General features: G+C 39.9%; 1 protein-coding gene across 1 annotated transcript in view; it reads right to left on the bottom strand.

Annotated features, from left to right (window-relative positions):
* The window catches only part of SLC16A12 (solute carrier family 16 member 12), a 127,591-nt gene continuing 108,642 nt past the window's right edge, over nt 1–18,949 (bottom strand). The window contains 3 exon segments of the mRNA XM_062214208.1: nt 1–9,678; nt 12,800–13,059; nt 15,360–15,924. Of these exon segments, the coding sequence (XP_062070192.1) occupies nt 9,416–9,678; nt 12,800–13,059; nt 15,360–15,924 (1,088 nt within the window). The 3' untranslated portion in view covers nt 1–9,415.

The raw sequence follows: 18,949 nt of genomic DNA, 5'->3' as shown, positions 1-18,949 counted from the left end.
TAATTTTTTAATGAAATATGTTTATTGTTGAGATTAAAGAATATGACAGAAAAATCAAACAAAGTGTGGCACACTTTTGTATAACTGGTGAGTTATAAGAAATAAGAATCCATTTGGTCTTGACAATTATAAGTCTCCTTTGAGTAGGTCAAGAACAGTAACATGATAACCCTAACATGAAGGCCATGAGAAGTTTACATCTCAAATCCTATCTTGGATCAAAGTGACAGACCTGAAAGAAGCACAATTAGAGGACCCTAAACAAATATACTGTAAATTGTGTTTATATAAGGATTATTTATTGTTTTTCAACTTTTTAGATCAGTAATTATGATTACAGAACAAAACATAGACATTTACAACCTTGATAATATATGAGTTGGCAAAGAGGAGAAATACAAAACAAAGGAAGGTGTCTTCATCCAATTTGTAGTGGTAAAACATAACCCCTGAGACTGGATAATTTATAAAAAGTCAAAATATATTTCTCACGGTTCCAAAGGCTAGAAAGTCTGAAATCAAGGTATGGCAGGTTTGGTGTCTGCAGGGTGTCTGGTTTCTGCTTCCAAGTTGGTGACTGACCACTGCCATCTTCTGGAGGGGAGGACCCCTGGTCCTCCATACAGAAGAGCACAAGAGGTGGGGGCACCCACTCCTGCAATCTTTTTATAAGGGCATTAATCCATGCACAACCTAAACACTGCCCATTAGGCCCTGTGTGTGACATTGTTGTGTTGAGAATTGAGCTTTGAACACATGAAGCTCATGTGAAGGGGTCAAAAACATTCAACCACTGCAGAAGGGTAGACAAAGTATCTTATCTTACAAAAAAGAGAAGCCAAAAGATACAGATAAAATTTGATGAAATAATTAAGTTTCAGAGTGGCGTGTTGGCGCAATGGGTTAAGCCACTGCCTTTGATGCCAGCATCCTGTATATGCACCCAAGTCCCAGCCATGACACTTCCAATATCTAGCTTCCTGCTAAAGGACCTGGGAAAGCAGCAGAACATGGCCCAAGTGAATAGGCCCTTGCACCCACATGGAGGACCCAGATGAAGCTCCTGGCTCCTGGCTCCAGCCTATCCCACTCCCAGCCATGGGGGCCATTTGGGGAGTGAACCAGCAAATGCAGGATCTCTCCCTCTGTCTCCCCTCTTTCAGTAGCTCGGCCTTTCAAATAAATTAATCAACCTTAAAAAAAAAAAAAAAACTGTGTCAAAGTTTCAAGCAAGTTCTGAATTATGAAACTAATTGATGAAGTAAGTAAAAATTGAGTCAAACTAGAAAGGAACTGGGATGAGAGTTCTACAAATTCAATAGTGAAATTCTAATGCAACATAGCAGGAAATCAATAAAGTCTATATTACAAAGATTAAAAATAGCATTATAAGCACACCACAGTCACTGTCACGGGTTATGATATACCGTCCTGTCACACACACCTGATTTTTCTTCCTCTTTCCCCTCCCTACAGAACAACATAGTAAGTCTCTGTTTAACAGCTACACCTTCTCTTAACACTCTGCTTAAATATCTTCCTATTCCCTCCCCCCTTGTCTTCCAGGACTAGCCTCCCTGTTGCTCTCCACTTCTCTTCTTAGCCAAGGTTTGGTGGATCATTGACATGTGGTTTCTTTTCTTTAGCGTCCTCTTTTCTGAGATAAAACCATGCCACACCCCATCCCAACCACAACTACCTCCTCCTTCTGGCTGTTTCTTATTTACTGAGATAAATTTGTTCATTAACATTTTGTTGTAATTCCCATTAAATAAAAAAAAAAAGTATCTAATGAGAGACATGCACAGAAATGCCAAATATATGCCCTTAACTCCTCTGAACTGAGTTCTTCTATGAGTGATGAATTAGAATTCTCAATACCTCCTTTCATGATGTTACCTAAAAAGAAATAATAAGCTGATATATTTTGGGACAGCCATACGTCATGGGAGCACATTGATAACCTCTGAAAAGAAAACATGGTGATGCCAGCTGGATGGAACAGTGAAGACACTAATCAGTAATATTCTGTCTTGGCTTAAGTCACACATTGAATTCCTGTGGTTAACTCCATACAGTGTATTACACGCATACCTGGGCTGCTCCAAGAACAGTGCGTGTATTAAGCTTAAAATTCTTTCTAGTGGGTCCCAGCAGCATGGGCAGTGGGAACAGCAGCAGCAGACAAGCAGCCCAGGCCTGTGGGCACCTGGCACTGTACCCTTTCTGCATCCCAAGAGAAAGGTCAACTCAGCTGAAGGAATGGTGAGGGAAGAGCCCAAGAGGCAATGGGCAAGGTTGTTGGCTACACCAGCTCCCACAAAGAGGGGAATGAAGCCCAAAAAGGCCACAGGAGAGGGGAAGCCACCAGACAAAAAAGTGCTTTAAACAGAAGGGAAAAGAAGAGCTACAGGAAAACAGGCCAAAGAGGCTCACCAAGAGACTGAAGACTTGTTTGCAGAACACAGACACTGTAGACCATCAGACTCCAACCTCTGATGAAGCAGAAGAGAAAGAAGCCAAGTCTAAGTACCATGCATGCATGTTCTCAGTGGTCCCTGGCTCCTTTCTTGTACAACCCAAAGGAATATTTTTATCAACTGTTTTGTAAATTCAAGTAAGTAGATCTAGAAATGTTTTGAAGGGAATCCCACCTCATCCTTTTTTTTTTTTTTTTTTTTTTTTGTAAATGATATTTTAGGAGGTGAAATCATTTGCTGATTGTTCCCTTTTTTTGGTACAACCAGAAAACAGTAAGATATTGCATTATGGGAGGCTTTAACTGTTTCATTCTGTAGATGGGGGTGGGGAGACTTTCTAGATCCCACAGTACAGGGCACACTAACGGAAATTTGAAGTCAATTTAATATGACTTTTAATATGCTTTCAATATTTTAACTTAATATGCCTTCAATATTTTGCACTTACAATGTCTTCAATATTTTCAGTTCTTCTACTCCCATGTTATTGTTTTGTAGAATAACAATTCTACTGCAGAAACGTTCTCCTTAATTGTTGTCTGTCAGAGTTGTATGTACTCTAACATCTTTGGTTTTGGTAGTCATTTTTCCTAATACTTTTGTTAATGTGCCATGGAAGATTGAATATTTGAGGATGTAGTATATATGTATTAAATTGTGAGTTGGCGGGGCTTATGTGATGGTGAACCAACATTTAAAGATATTGGTAATTGATATCCTCCTAAAGAAGATTTGATTCCAAACTGGAAGTTTGGAAGTCACTGGAATAACTTTAAAAAGGACTACATGGCTTTTTGCATTTTCAGTATGGACATTAAAAATTGTGTACAATGGGCTAGTATTATGGCACACTGGGTTAAGCTGTTGTTTGTGATGCTGGCATCCTATATCGGAACATCAGTTGCAGTTTCAGATACTCCACTGCTGATCCAGCTTCCTACTAACGTGCCTGGGAAAGCAGCAGAAGATGGCCTAAGTACTTGGGCCCTGACACCCACATGGGAGACCCAGATGGAGTTCCTGGATCCTGGCTTCATCATGGCCCAGTTCTGACTTTGTCACCGTTTGGGAAATGAACCAGTGACAGAAGATCTATCTACCACTCTGCCTTATAATAGATAATAAATAAACCATTTTAAAAAAGAATTAGAATGTCTGTGTTGTAATTCTCAACCAATAATATAATCAACCAATATAATCTCAATCGTGAAAAAACTTTACAAAACTCTTAATAGATGTTTTAATTCTTCCCTTTTGTAAATGAGTAAATTGGAATTTGGAGTTATTAAGATCAAGGTCACATTCTTAATAAAATGTGGAAAAAGTATTCAAATACTGGATGCCTCGTTCTAGAAGCTAGCACTTAATCACTATGTAATATTTTCTAAATAATGTTAAAATTAGAGATGAAAGATTTGGAAAAATAGAACCAAATCTTCATAGAGACTATAGCAAGGAAAGAAGGAAGGGAGGGGGAGTGTCTGGGGAGAAAGATGGAAACAGAGAAGAGAGCGGGATGGGGGAAGGAGACAAAGAGAAGGAAGGAAAGGAACCTTGGCCTTTTCCTGATCTTTGTCTCTTCGTGATTCTGGATCTTGCCTGCTTCCTAAGTCACTTTTCTCTTGGCAAAACAAGGAACAAAGCCATTCACTTCTCTCTCTTATCCTCACACTCAGTCACAGACCCACCTACACATAATCAAATTCATCAAGTCGCTTAGTTCAACAGAATCTTTCATTTTAACAGGATTCACTCTCCTCTGAATAAATTATAAGTAGCATCCTCACAATTTCATAGTAGGTACACATCTTAAATTCAATCACTATTTATCATAACTTGTATATAGAATAGAAGGATGTTTTAGGTTTCCAGACATGGGATCTACTCTCATATATCACATGGTTTAAGCATTTCCAAAAATTTGGGTTCTTATGTATATTTAAGATTCAATGTCTCATATTTCAATTTAATCCTTTATCATGACATCAAATCAATTAGCACATTGGTAGGGTTAACAACAGGAAACAAAAATGCAACCAAGAATGGAAATCTGGTTCCTCAGAGGTAAGAGGACTCCAATAAATATTTTTAACCTTACATTTTATAAATGGCTATTTTAGTCAAGCCAATCAAAATCATCATTTACATTAACTTTGATACTCTACATAGAAAACTGACAAAAACAATCAAAATCCTTAAACCTGCAACACAACATCTTTATCTCAGTATTTGTACCTGCAAGAGAAAGATGATAAACGTGGGATGGGTAACAAGCAGGGTGTGGGGGTGGGGACGTTGGAAGTGGAGGAAACAATAACCCGTGTTTCTTCCAAGGCCAGCCTTGTACTAGTGAATTACAATTGGAAACACCAATGGGGGGGAGGCGTGTTCTTACTAATTCCAGCAGATGGCAGTGCCGCATAACATGTCTCTGTGCATAGGTGTCTGCCAGTTTCTGGTGGTCACACAAAGAGGGTGCTCCACAGCCCTTGCCCCCACTCCCACCTCTTACCCACCATGGCCTTACTCTGGCCCCAACTGCAAAAACAAGCTGTCCAGGAATGAATGAGAATTTTTCATCTTGGCTCGGGTAGGGGCCTCTAGCTCTTTCATCACTACCTGTGTCAATGGTCACAAAAAATAAACACCTTTAGGAGAAAATTTTTGAAAGACTGCATTTAAAATATTAATTTTAATGCATTTTAAAATATTTATTTTAAAGGCAGAGCTACAGAGAGAGGGAGAGATAGGAAGATTTCATCTGCTGGTTCACTCCCCAAATGGCCACAACAGCCATGCCGAAGACAGGAAATCTATCTGGGTCTCTCATGTGGGTAGCAGGGGCCCAAGTACTGGATTTGAGATGGAGCAGCAAGGACTTGAACCTGCACTCCAATGTGGGATGCTGGTGTCATGAGCAGAACTGTAGTTTGACCTACTACACTGTAATACCAGCCCCAATTTTAATGCCCTTTTAATGTCAATTCAAACCTCAAGATCAAATGGTTCTTATTAAATTTTAGACCAATCTTGGATTTCATACCCCTCAGGGACCTATGACTCTTAAACAACTAAGAGAAATAGTGAAATAACCTCAAAAGCACTTTTCCCTTATTTGACACAGCCTTAAGTCTGAGGAAGAGGCTGGGGAGAGGAGGAAATTTTAACCTGTAATTCCAATACTCCAATCTCATAGCAAGAAAGGGCCTCATCAGCTTTGTAACGGTGTGGCTCATTAACAGGTGATGCAATACTAACCACTCATACCCTCTGCCAATGTGAACAAATTGTTTTTGCTGAGTTTAGTCAATCCTTGGCAGCTGGAGGACGTGTGCTGTGAGCATGTTCATATATTTCAGATCTCTTCATGGAGGGGGAAACATTGGTACATAATGGTATATGCTGAGGAATGGGTACATCAACTTTGTTTTGCTGTTCTTTCTACTTTTGCATATGTTTGAGAGTTCATAACAAAATGCTTTGTTTTAATGTCAGTTTTTTAGTACTATTTGATATCTTCCCATATCTCCTATCAAATACTTTTTTGTGCAATGGAATAAAATCCTAGTTATCTGTTACTGGTAGCTGTTATGACAATAAGGATAAAATCCATTATTTGATAGAATTGAAAAATTTTAAAACACTCAAGCTTTTAAGTGTGAGAAGAGAAACTCCCATGAACTCACACTGTTTCATCACAATAAACAGTTTCAGAGTTAGACCTATTTGGACCAGAAAGGTGGGTGCCAAATAGACACTGGCAATGATGCAGGCACTTCAGAAAGAACTAAACTCTTGACCAAGAAAGCATGACTTTGGTAATATCGAAGGTGGAACTCACTGCTAGAACAAAGTATACTCCCCTGTCTCCCACTCCTCACCCACCCAAATGCTCCCAAAGAGAAGCATTAGTCAACCAACATCAAATTAAAGAACTTAGCCTGAAAGTAGTGGTTTTGATCAAACCTCTTGGGAAGTTCCAATCAAAAATATTCTCTCCTACAGATATTGGAAAATTGCAATATAATTTAGGGGATTGTATCTGCCCAGTTGAAGGCCTATTTCTAAACCATCTCTTGAACCTGTACAAGATGACCAGAGTAGGCAAAGAGGGATGGACACAGGCTCCAGCTTTAGACTGGTGTCTAGTTCTATACAATTTCATTTCACGCACTAGAGTGCAGCACCTACTAGGCTATGGGTCGTAGTGCCTCAGTTTCCACAGCTACAGAATGGTGATAACATAGATTATTATGAGGAGTAAATGAAACAATGCATAGGAATTGCCTAGCACAGTATTGAGAGTATTCTGTGAAGGGTTTTGATTACTTACCATATTTTAAAATGCAACTTAACTACATCTTAGCATGTTCCAGACACCATCCAATTCAAACTCCTTTTGCAAGGAAAAAGTGTTTCTCCAAACACATGACCATAAACTCACTTTATTTTGCTTTTTAAATAAGAAAGTATTAGCATAAATAGCCGATCTATTTGTGAAATTACAATCTGAACAAAGGCCCCAATAGTACAATGTATTTATAAAAATTAGATAATTTTTTTTCTGCTATTCCACTCCATCAATCCAAAGTAGAGTTTGTAGTGGTATAAAGAAATATTTAAGATGTAGAAACATCCTGCTATACTTCTGTTTTGATTTTAAAAAATATATCATTATCATTAATTCCTCATTGGAATCAAACAGAATAGGCACATGAAACAGTAAAATTTTATGTAGATGCCAAAAATGGTAGACTCGAAGATCAACATTTTCCTTACTGATTTTCTAAAAATGCTGCTCCAAGAGAGAAAGTAAAACACAAATCAGTGCATGTGTACAAACTATTCCAAACATTTTTATACAAATACTTAAAATTTCTGATCACTATGTTAATTTTTCAGTTATAATACTTTAGAGAAGTTATACTGCAGAACCTCATAAACAAAATCACAGTGTGATTATTCCTATGAAAAAAATATGTGTAAGAATATAAAGGGACTTCAAAAAGCTGTGCAAGAATGGGAATAAAAGATAATGTGAATTTTCCATGAACTCTTTGAAGTATCCTCATATTTATAGCTATTCATATTTCAAAAAATTCTTGAGCATGAAGATTTAAGAAATGACATTTGGGTAAAGTGCTGTTTCAACAAGTGTACCTTCATTTTAACATTGACATCTTACATATATTTTCCAAATTTTTAAAAGAATTACAAATGACAAAATAAATGGGTTCAAAATGAAATTCTCAGACTAAGTAAGGAGATAACAGATAATATTCAAATTTCTCTTTGGAAAACAACTATGAAACATTACCATTTTCTCCCATCATTTGGATTTTATTCCAAAAACAATGTATTAAACGTGTGATTTTGTGAAATAATCCAATTCTAGCCAAGGACTCTTGCTAAGCAAGCTCAGTCTACCTAGGACCTTCCTCATTGATTTTTTTCTTCCAGGACACCTGACAGGGCACTTGTGAGGCCTCATGGGAAACAGTGGATTAAAAGGCTTTCAAGGTCAAAAGATTTCTTGAAGTTTGGATTTTAAATTCTTGAATAATTAAAATTCTTCTTTTAATTGCATAATTTTACCCTACTTATGGGTATGACATGATTTAGGAGGAAAGTTTACAATTCTGTGTATTTCAAACAATTAAAGACAAGTAAGAGAACTTGGCCTTTCCTTTCTCTCTCCACGCCCTCCATCTTCAATCTGAAGACTATCTCAATCCATACAAAAGTGGAGTATATGGTAAGGAATAAACTATGATAATCCAATGAGTTAAGTTCTAATTATTAACTATAAGGAATGAAGGTTGGCAAACATTGGAACAAGAATTAACACGGGGGCAAAGGAGAATCATTGGAAAATCATCAGGATAATGTTTTTCAGGTAAAATCTTTCAAATCCTCTTTTGGATAATGATGACCCTAATTATCTAAACTGCAAAGAAAACTCTCTCAGAGACCTGCTGATTCAGGAATTCAATTCCTGCCCAGTTGGAATGCTGTCAACATTTTTCTGTTCCTAATAGGAATGTGTCTGTAGTTTAAATAAGAACTTTTTTTTTTTCTTGAAGGAAAAACAAGTGGGGGTGGGGGAGTTTTTATGTTGTTAACATTTCAAGCAAGATTGATGGGTTGCCCTTGCAACGTGGTGTGGGTGTTCTACTAAATTTGGAGTTAGCAATACATGAGATAGCAATGGAGGTGAGTCCCTGGGTACACAGTCTTAAGAAAAGAGCTTTCCCTTTCTAGAGAACAAGTTCAAATAGAAGATCTTACCAGCCAGCCTTTCAGATCCATTCCATGAGTCTTTGGGTTCTCAAAACGGCATCTACCCATTGACAGAGATGAGGACTGGCTGAAGACTAAGTAAGACTGAGGAGAAGCCAGTCTCTTTCATTAATCATTGCATTGCCTTTGGAAGAATATCAAGTATTCTTTAACTCTCTATTAAAAACCCTAATGAGGACTTCCACCATGAAAGTGTGTATCTTCACTCTCCATACCACACTCAAACTGACCCTGCTTCTCCAAGTAGCACAAGGTAAGTGAACCTACAGGTCAGTGTTTCCATTTGCCATCTCACCGAGGAGGGAAGAGGGAGATGTGGAGGCTTTGGAATGACAAGGCTGCAACCCAGTGTTACCTGCTTTGATTATGCCTTGAAATTACCTCAAATTACAGCTAATTATGTCACTGTCCTCATCTCCATCCACATTGAATTGGAGTACAAATACCATATAAGGAAACCCCAGGCTAGTCTAGCTTAGTATTTTTGATATCTTCCCTTATAAATATTTCAACAAAACAATAATAGCTTCCTTGGAAGGCAATACTTCTGCCAAAATAAAATGCTTCAGAAACATGAATCATCTGATGGCCCCAACTCTCTCAACCCTGAAGATTCCCAGGCTCAAGGCCATTGGTCATATGGGGCTGTAACCAGGCACTGTTGTAGCCACAGATTCCCCATCTCTCTGATCTAATTCTCTTGCTACAGAATAAGCCACTGTCCCATTGGTCCATAGCTGCAGCTTGGGATCAGATTCTTTGGCAAGGAACCGCAGTGGGGTTTCTTTCATTCTCTTTACGAGTCTAGCAAAGCCAAGCAATACAGAACTAAATATCATTGAAAATCCACATAGAAGAAATGCTGCAGTGTAGCTGCCAGTCGTATCTACCAGCCAGCCTGGAACAAGCAAAAACAAAATCACATTGCTGAGTTGGAAATTCAATCACTGTACTTCCCCATTCTCAAATCTAATAATCTGTAAGGATAGCAACAATGGATTGCTAACCCCACCATCATAATTTTGGGGCAAAAAACAAATTTCTTAAATATCCTGTGAAGCAACTGAAAAATACATTCTATTTTTAAAGGGAGACTTAAAATGAATTGATTGTTGTTATGTAAAGTGCATGGAAGAATGACACATACTTAGTAATTACACAGTAAATACACTCATTATTAATCCCATGAAATCCTATGGAAGAGAAAAATTTTCAAAATTTTACTGCAGTCCTTGTAATTTTAATATCATTCCAATTAATAAAATTGAGATAATTTACCTAGAGTGTTAGGCAAATTAACAATTATATAATTATATAAAATGCTAATATTCCCAGAACCCATAAGTTATCCTGAGTAGCATAACATGTTTTATAGCAGGATCCAAGTTTTCAATTGAATCCAGCCACTGTACTCCATCTACTTTGAAAATCAGAACTTTGGGCCATCTTAGAATATGTAAATGCATCTTCTGTAACCACACAGGATTTTGTTTTTCTCCCTTTATCCTTTGTTGCAAAAAATTAATCTCAGTGTCTATCCTAACTCTAAATTTTGAGGAAAACCATAGAATCTGCTATATTACATATTCATGACAGTAATCACAGACTCATTGGAGTAAAAGTATACCTTGGCAAACAATTATTTTGTCATTACAAAATGTTTTCGAAAAATTCATCATGACCAGCACTGTGGAGCAGTAGGTTAATCCTCCACCTGCAGCGCTGGCATCTCATATGGGTGCCTGTTGGAGTCCTGGCTACTCCACTTCCCATCCAGCTCTCTGCTATGGTCTGGGAAAGCAGCAGAAGACGGTCCAAGTGCTGCACCCCTACACCCATGTGGGTAGACCTGGAAGAAGCTCCTGGCTCCTGACTTCGGTCTGGCCCAGTTCCGGCTGTTGGGACCATTTGGGGAGTGAAACAGTGCATGGAAGACCTCTCTCTCTCTCTCTCTCTGTAACTCTGCCTTTCAAATAAATAAATAAATAAATAAATCTTCAAAAAAATTCATCCAAACTTTACTTTTATGACAAATAAACCACCAGAGATATATATGGCTTCTCCTCTGACCCACTTCAAACACACTAGTCAAAAATGGCATGTAGAAATTGTTCTATGCCCCACAGTTTCCTATGCTCCAATACTTTCTGTTATCATGTGATTTGTGGTGCATTTCTGTAGCAACAAGCAGAAGAGACTGAGTTGAGTACTCATTTTAAAGGTAAATGAGAAATGTATTACAGTAAGAACTAAAATCCTAATCCTTGAATTTTTAGGAATGAGTATAATGTCTGATTTGCCAAATGAAGCTCCACGAATTGAGAAAAAGATCCAGGAATAAAACTGATTACAGAGGGAAGATGTGGAAGCAATTGGGGGCCAGTTTTCAAAACTGCAGCACTGAACATATAATCATATATCACAGAGCTTAAACTGAATGGAAGTTTTTTATCTGCAGCAGTTAGGCAGCCACAGCTTCCCCTGCTTTGCTGCTGTGGAAATTTCTGGCAATTAGAAATAACCCTAAATTGTCATTAACAGTAGTAGCTAGTAGCAAAAATCCTGCCTTCTTCAAAAAATTCCCTTCCTTCTTTCTAGGTAAATATTGGGTTCATTTCTCTTTTGCCTGTCTTCAGAAACAGTATTCATTCCCTAGATTTTAATTTAGAAATTAGTAATAATCTAGTGTCTTTATAATTAGCTAATGTTAAACTTCAGTGTGCATGCATGCAACAAGAAAGCTGTTGAGATGTAGGTTTCTGAAACCCATCCCCACAGTTTCAGATCACGGGTGAGAGGGTCACAGAATCTGCACTGTAGTAAGGGCATTAGGGGATTCCGATACAAGAGTCCAGGACGTTGGTACTGGAGAAACTGTCTACACCACCTGCCCCAGGAATGAGAAGCAGGTTCTGGTCTGTTTGCTCTGTCCCTGGCACTGAAGGCAGTACTGGTTACAAGCGGTAAATATTTGTTGAATTACCTGTTTAATGCAATAAATATTTATCAAATTATTTATTTAATAATGCCTTAGCTTTCTGTAGCACTTTGCAGTATACAAAACATTGTAGATACTCAATCTGATGATTCTCAGATCTAACTTCCAAGTCTAGTCTCCCTTTAAAGCTCAGATTTTATCCTTAGATAACTCTATTGAGCATCTTCATTTGCACATTTCAGATATCTCAATACATCGAAGCATTCCAGTTATTATTTTTTCAGGCAAAGTCACTTCTTCCAACTTCCTCATTCTTTCAACCACAACTTTATTTTCTAAGTCATCTTTGATATCCTTCTCTCCTTCAAACCCATATGCTAATTAATTGTTCCCCCCAAACTTCCTCCTTTGTTCCAGAACTCATCCATTTCTACTACAGCAGCCCTAGTTCAAGAGTTTTTTTCCATTGATCCTGGACTATTAGTATAAAATCCTAACTACCTTGCCCCTAAATAGCTAGATAACACTTTCCAAAATGCACTCTTCTCTATATTACCCCATTTTCACACAAACTAATAATATTATTCAATTTTTGAAGAACATAAGGTCCAGGGATAGGTATTTGGCACAGAGGTTAAGATGCCACTTGGTATGGCCACACTCCATATCTTAGTCCTGGTTCTGCTCCCAAGCCTAGCTACCTGCTAGTGTGTACCCTGGGTAGCATCAGGAGACAGCTCAGATGGTTGGGATTCCACTATGGCCGTGGGTGACCGAATTGAGTTCCAGGCTCCTGACTTTGGCCTGGCCCAGTCGCAACTGTTGTGGGAATTATTTGGGGGAGTGAACCAACAGATGCTCCTGCTTTCTATACCTCCTCTTCAAATAAAATAAAAACAAAGAAATAAAGCTTAGGGGGAAAAAAGGAATGAAGGTGAGAGCACGGTGTTTTTGGTGGCTCTTGTCTCCCTTTTCTTTTTCACTCTTTCCCAACTCTTGCCAATCTATCTCATTGTCTATGTGAGGATTCACTATTTTTACATCAGTATAACAAAGAGAAGAGGTCTGGAAGGAAACTTACCTGCGATGGGTGGGCTCACCAAATATGGCACTGCATGAAGGAAGTATACAACGCCAAGTGCTGATGACAAAGTGGTGGTCCCCACCACTTCTGCAGTCACTACTGGGATCAAGGTCACGTAGGCACCATCAAAGTAGCCAAAGGTGCAAGAAAAAGGCACAAGCAGAGGGAAGCTTTGAAGCATTGGGAGGCAGAGATAGCAGAGCCCATCTAGTCCCACAGCAAGGAGGTAGCAAACATACCGGTAATTCTTCAGACACCTGTGGGTTTGAAGAACAAGAATGAGTGCAGGATACACAAGTACCACTAAAAAACAAACAACAAACAAACAAACAAACAAAAAAACCTCTAGAACCATGGCCATGGCCATGCAGCAAGAAGCCTTGCAATTTCTTTTTATAGAGATGGCTTCCCCATTGTGTATCATCTGTGTTGCCTTCCTATCTTTTTTTTAGTATGTGTCAATGCAATAATTTATCTACCCCATGGGTAGTAGAAAGAATATGCTCAAAGATTATAAATGCAGAATAATGAAACCAGTTCTGTTGCTCACTAACTACCTAACTGTAACCTCAGATTCTTTAGGTGCAAAATGATGTTACCTGTGTCATAGAGGAAAATACTACTTCATAGCAGTATACCATATTAGAGGATTTCAAAAATGTTATCTGTTGGTATCTGCACATCATAGATGTTACCCAAGTGGCTATTCCAAGGGGAAGCTGTAAATGATTAAAATGATTTGCCAGAGACCAGATGTCAATCTTGTGCTATGACAAAGTCTTATTTCAAGACTTTCCCAGAGGGGCTGGCATTGTGGCATAGTAGGTCAAGTTGTCACCTGCAATGCTAGCATTCCATATGGGTGCTAGTTAGTGTCCTGGGGGCTCCATTTCCAATCTAGTTCCTGGCTAATGGCCTGGGATGGTCCAAGTGTGTGGGCCCCGGCTACCTACATGGCAGACCTGAAAGAAGCTCCTGGCTTCAGACTAGCCCAGCCTCAGCTATTTTAGCCATCTGGGAAGTAAACCAGCAGATGAAAGCTCGCTCTCTCTCTCTCTCTCTCTCTCCCCTCTCTCTCCTTCCTCCCTCCTTTCCTCCCCCTCTCCCTCTCCCTCCCCCGTTCTTTCTTCCTCTCTCTGTGTAACACTGACTTTCAAAGAAAATGAATCTTAAATAAAAAACTTTCCCAGTGGTACTTCCATTATGATTATGTTTTCCATTTGTAACTCCAAATCCATCTATGATACCAAAACTGTATAGTGTCAGTTCTAGCAGTTGATGTCATACAAATGTCTTTCTACCCATTGCCTCATTTGAGCTTCACAAGATAGTATGAGGTTGACAGGGAAATATTGCATTGGCCTGATTTACAGTTGAAGATTTTTGAAGAGCTGGGGGTTACATGGTTTTTCCTATATCACAAGGCTAATGAGACACAGAGCTGGCCCAAGAACTTAGGTCCGGCTAAATATTCCTCCATTGGATCTACACCAGGCTGCTTCTCACTGAGTTATTGCATTATGAAGATAGGTACTATGCATTCTTTTTGCCCTTCTTCTTTAACTACTAAAAATGTGGAATTAATCCCAAATATTATATTTGTAACACTGGGTAATGGCAGTTGAATCATGGTTAACTACCAAAGGCATAAATTTTGAGAAGCCACCTGATGATAGCTCTCCAAGGAGAATATGATCAACTTTCATTCTTTAGTCCAAATAGATGAGCATTTGCTGAAGAAACTATTGGTAGATTTCCTATCACTTTGAGTTCTAAACATACAATTAAAATAAAGTATTTGCTATTTGTAATGTCCACCATAAATATGTGGCTACAGATAATGTAGTATTATTGCACCGAATCCTCCTGCATGGAGGAGACTCTGCTCCTCTTTCCATAGCCAGTCTCTGGGGTGGTTCAGAAGAAACCAACCACCTACAACCCAATCAGAAGTTGTCTTGCTTAAGGACTGACTTGCAATGGAACCAAATTTATCATTGGAACTTACAGTGACTCTAGGCTTCTGCAGTACAGACAGACCCACCATCCTAAACCATTCAGAACAAGAGTCAGCAAATCATGACTAAATCCAGCCCATCGCCTATTTTTGTACTATCTGTGAACTGAACGTGGCTTTTCCATTTTAAAATGGTTATTAAAATCAAAAGAGAAACATTTTATGAGATATAAGAGTTGTAAGAGAAATTCACATTTCCATGTGTATGCATAAAGTCTTATCTGAACACAGCCACTCTTAATTACATATTGTCCATGGCTGCTTTTGTGCTACAATGACAGTAGAATTGGGTAGTAGTGGCAAAGATCATATGGCCCACAAAGCCAAAAAAAAAAAAATGTTTACCATCTGTCCTTTTATAGAAAAAAATTCGCCAGAAGAGTTTGGCATACAAGAATCAGCAAGGAAAGTGCCTTCAGATATTGAAGACTTGTTAACAGATGTTGAAGACCTAGGTATTCCACAAAGTGTGGGAATGTGGGGAAACTCAAGGCTTAAAGTCCCCTGGTCGGGGACTGAACGTGGTTTCATGGACTTTACCTTCTGTCAGTTAGCCATCCGAAAGTGATATTGCCAATAATGTCAATCACCCCAAGGATGGACATAAGAAAAGCCGCTTGTTGGTGACTCACTCCGACACTCAAAGCATAAGGCACCAAGTACACAAAGAGAGGGCTGCAGCCATAAGCCATAAACAGGACAGAGACAGCTAATACAATAAAGTCTGACATCAGTAAAAAGCTGTATTCCTCCTGCAGACAGCGACAAGGGCAGGTCTGCAGCCATTTCTTGGTCAAAGGTGAATAGGGAGATGGTTGCTCAAAGTCTCGTTTCTGGTTCTGCTCTGGAGTTGTATGGTCTTCTTTAAGAGTAATTGGCCGCATCAAGGCACCACAAACACAGAGATTCAACACAAAGCCCCCAAGGATGAGTAATGCTCCCCGCCAGGAAAATTGTTCGATAAGGAGTTGAACCACAGGAGCCAGGATGAAGGTGCCAATGCCACTCCCTGACATGGCGATCCCATAAGCAAGGGCTTTCCGTCTGTTGAAATACTTGCCAACCATGGCAATGGCTGGAGAGTAACACAGTGCAAATCCAAGACCTGTGGATAAAGAGAACTCTATGAGGGCTGGTATACCACAACAGCTGACAATAGGAAGTATCTCAGAATAAAGTTATCTGCACGAGGGAGACTGACCTTCAGTTAGACCTTTTTATTTTTTTCAAAGATTCATTTTATTTATTTGAAAGCAGAATCAGAGAGAGAGAGGGAGGAAGGGAAAGAGGGAGGGAGGGAGGGAAGAAGGGAGGGAGGGAGGGAGGTGGTGGGGAGAGGGAGAAACAGAAATCTTCCATCTTGCTGGTTTAGTCCCCAGTAGCTAGCTCTGGGCCAGGCTGAAACCAGGAGTCTGGTGATTCTTCCAGGTCTCCCACATGGGTTCACAGGCCCGAGTTCTTGGCCATCCTCTGCTTCTCTACCAGGTGCATTAGCAGGGAGCTGAATTGTAAGTGGAGTAGCCAGGACTCATATGGGATGCTGGTATCAAAGGCAGTAACTTTACCCTCTACGCCACAATACTGGTCCCCAGTTAGACCCTTTTAAAGCTGTTTTCTACACTGAGCTGAAAATTAGCCTGTCCTCATCTACAATTTGGAAAACATTGAATTTATATTACTTTCTTCTTGGAAATAACACTATTTAAAAGTGTTTATTTTTATTTATTTGAAAGGCAGAGCAACACACATACACACATGTACACACACACACAGAGGAAGAGAGATAGGGAGGGAGGGAGAGAGAGAGAGAGAGAATCGGTCTTTTGTTTATTCCCAAATGCCTATAATAGCTGGAGCTGGTCCAGGCTGAAGCTAGGAGCCTGGACCCCCCATGTGGGAGCCAGTAACTCAAGTACTTGAGCCATCACCTACTGCTTCCCAGGGTGCACACTAGCAGGAAACTGGATAGGAAGTGAGGCAAGATGCAAATCCAGGCAATGTGATATGGGATACAGGCATCTCAAGCAGTGGATTAGGCCCCCATGCCACAACACCCACCTGGAAAGAACACTTTTTAAAAAAAAAATAAAGTTATTTATTTATTTGAAAGGCAGAGTTTCAGAGAGAGGGAGAGACACTGGTTCATTCCCCAAATGACCACAATGGCCAGGGTTGGGCCAGGGCTGGTCCAGGCTGAAGCTAGGAACCAGGAACTCCACACAGGACTCCCACTTTGGTGGCAGGGATCCTAGCACTTGGTCCATTTTCTACTGCTTTCCCAGGCACATTAGCAGGGAGGTGGATTGTAAATGGAGCAGCTAGGGATCAAACTGGCGCCCATAAAGTTTGCTAGCATTGAATGCGGTGGCTTAACTTGCTATGCTCCTGGAAAGAACACTTTTAAGGAAACATGACTTTAAAAATAGCTAAATGAAGAATTTAAAAATCATTACACACATGGAATTAACTAGAAAATCTAGATAATAATGACTAAAGGAATTTATTCCAGGGCTGGTGCTGTGGTGTAGCAGGTGAAGCTTTCTTCTGCAGTGCTGACATCCCACATGGGCGCCGGTTTGAGTCCTAGCTGCTCCACCTCCAATCGAACTTTCTGCTATGGCCTGGGAAAGAAGTAAAGATGGCCCAAGTCCTTGGGCCCCCACAACCCTATGGGAGACCCGGAAGAAGCTCCTGGCTCCTGTCTTCAGACTGGCCCAGCTCTGGCCATTGTGGTCATTTGGGGAGTGAACCAACTGATGGAAGACCTCTCTCTGCCTCTGTCTCTGTTACTCTGCCTTTCAAATAAATAAATAAATCTTTTTAAAAAGAAAGTTATTCCTTCTCCCTGTTTTACACTTAAATATCTAGATAATTGCCTCAGCTCTTGGCTGTGAAGATACAACACTGATAATCTGTACCATTCTAGATTTTGGATTCAGATAACATACATGACATCATGAAAGCTCCAGAGCAATTTCACATAGTCGGGAACTATCACACCAGATTTACATGTGAACGCGGCATCTGAAAATCTCCCTTCAGATCAGTAGAAAAATATTGACAGTCCAGAAACCCTTTAAAAGACTTTTAACTTGTAGTCTTTTTTAAGTCCAGAAAATCTGGAAGGTTTTCAGCCTGGGTTTCATGACATCTATGTCAGAGAAGGAAAAGGAGAATCCCCTGCAGTTCCTGGTTCCATCTTTAGTGCAGGGTGGCCAGTCATCCTGAGTGCCCTGCACAAAGGGTTTCCAGAGGTGGAAATCTCCATGCTAAAGCCAGGACAGCTTGTGGTAAACTGGGATTGCTGGTTACAGTAGCCCTTTGGGCTACTAAGGGTGTTTACCTTCTTTAGCTGCCAGAGCCCAGCTTACAGACTATTAATGAGGTGACATCCTCCATTGGCCCAATGAGTGCTGCCCCCATTTCACAGTACCCAGACAGGAGTTAGTGTTACCCTCTACTGTCCTCTGAGTGATGGGCAAACTGCTACTCCAGTCCCACCACACAATCCTGTCTTGATCACATGCATTCCCCTTATGAGTGATATATGGAATGCATACATACTGCTTCTCTCTCTATGGGAGTCATTACTACTCTTGAAAGTGTTACCTCCGTAGTAAGGAGAAAGAATCTGTAATATAAGAATATTCACAACAGGAGCTTTCTTTTTAAAATTGAAACTCCCATTTAGGAGCTGGTGCAGTGGCACAGCAAGTCAAACCACCGCCTGTAGTGCCAGTATCCCATATGGGTGCCGGTTTGAGTCTTGGCTGCTCCACTTCCTACCCAGCTCTCTGCTATGGACTGGGAAAGCAGTAGAAGATGGCCCAAGCACTTGGGTCCCTGCACCTGCATGGGAGACCTGGTAGAAGCTCCGGGCTCCTGGTTTCAAATCAGCGCAGCTCCGGCCATTGCAGCCAATTAGGGAGTGAACCAGTGGATGGAAGACCTCTCTCTTTCTCTCTCTCTCTCTTTTTCTACTTCTCTCTGTGTAACTGTGACTTTCAAATAAATAAATGTCTTTTTAAAAAAAGGAAGAAAACTCCCATTTATTGGACAATGATGTTCAACACAAAGCAGGGCCAACTCAGCTTGACTATGATAGTATTTTAATGTCTTGGCAAAGATGC

The sequence above is a fragment of the Lepus europaeus genome, chromosome 17 (assembly GCF_033115175.1).
Source record: "Lepus europaeus isolate LE1 chromosome 17, mLepTim1.pri, whole genome shotgun sequence".
Taxonomy (NCBI): domain Eukaryota; kingdom Metazoa; phylum Chordata; class Mammalia; order Lagomorpha; family Leporidae; genus Lepus; species Lepus europaeus.
The sequence above is the reverse complement of the archived record's forward strand: the minus strand, read 5'-3'. Positions and strand labels throughout refer to the sequence as shown.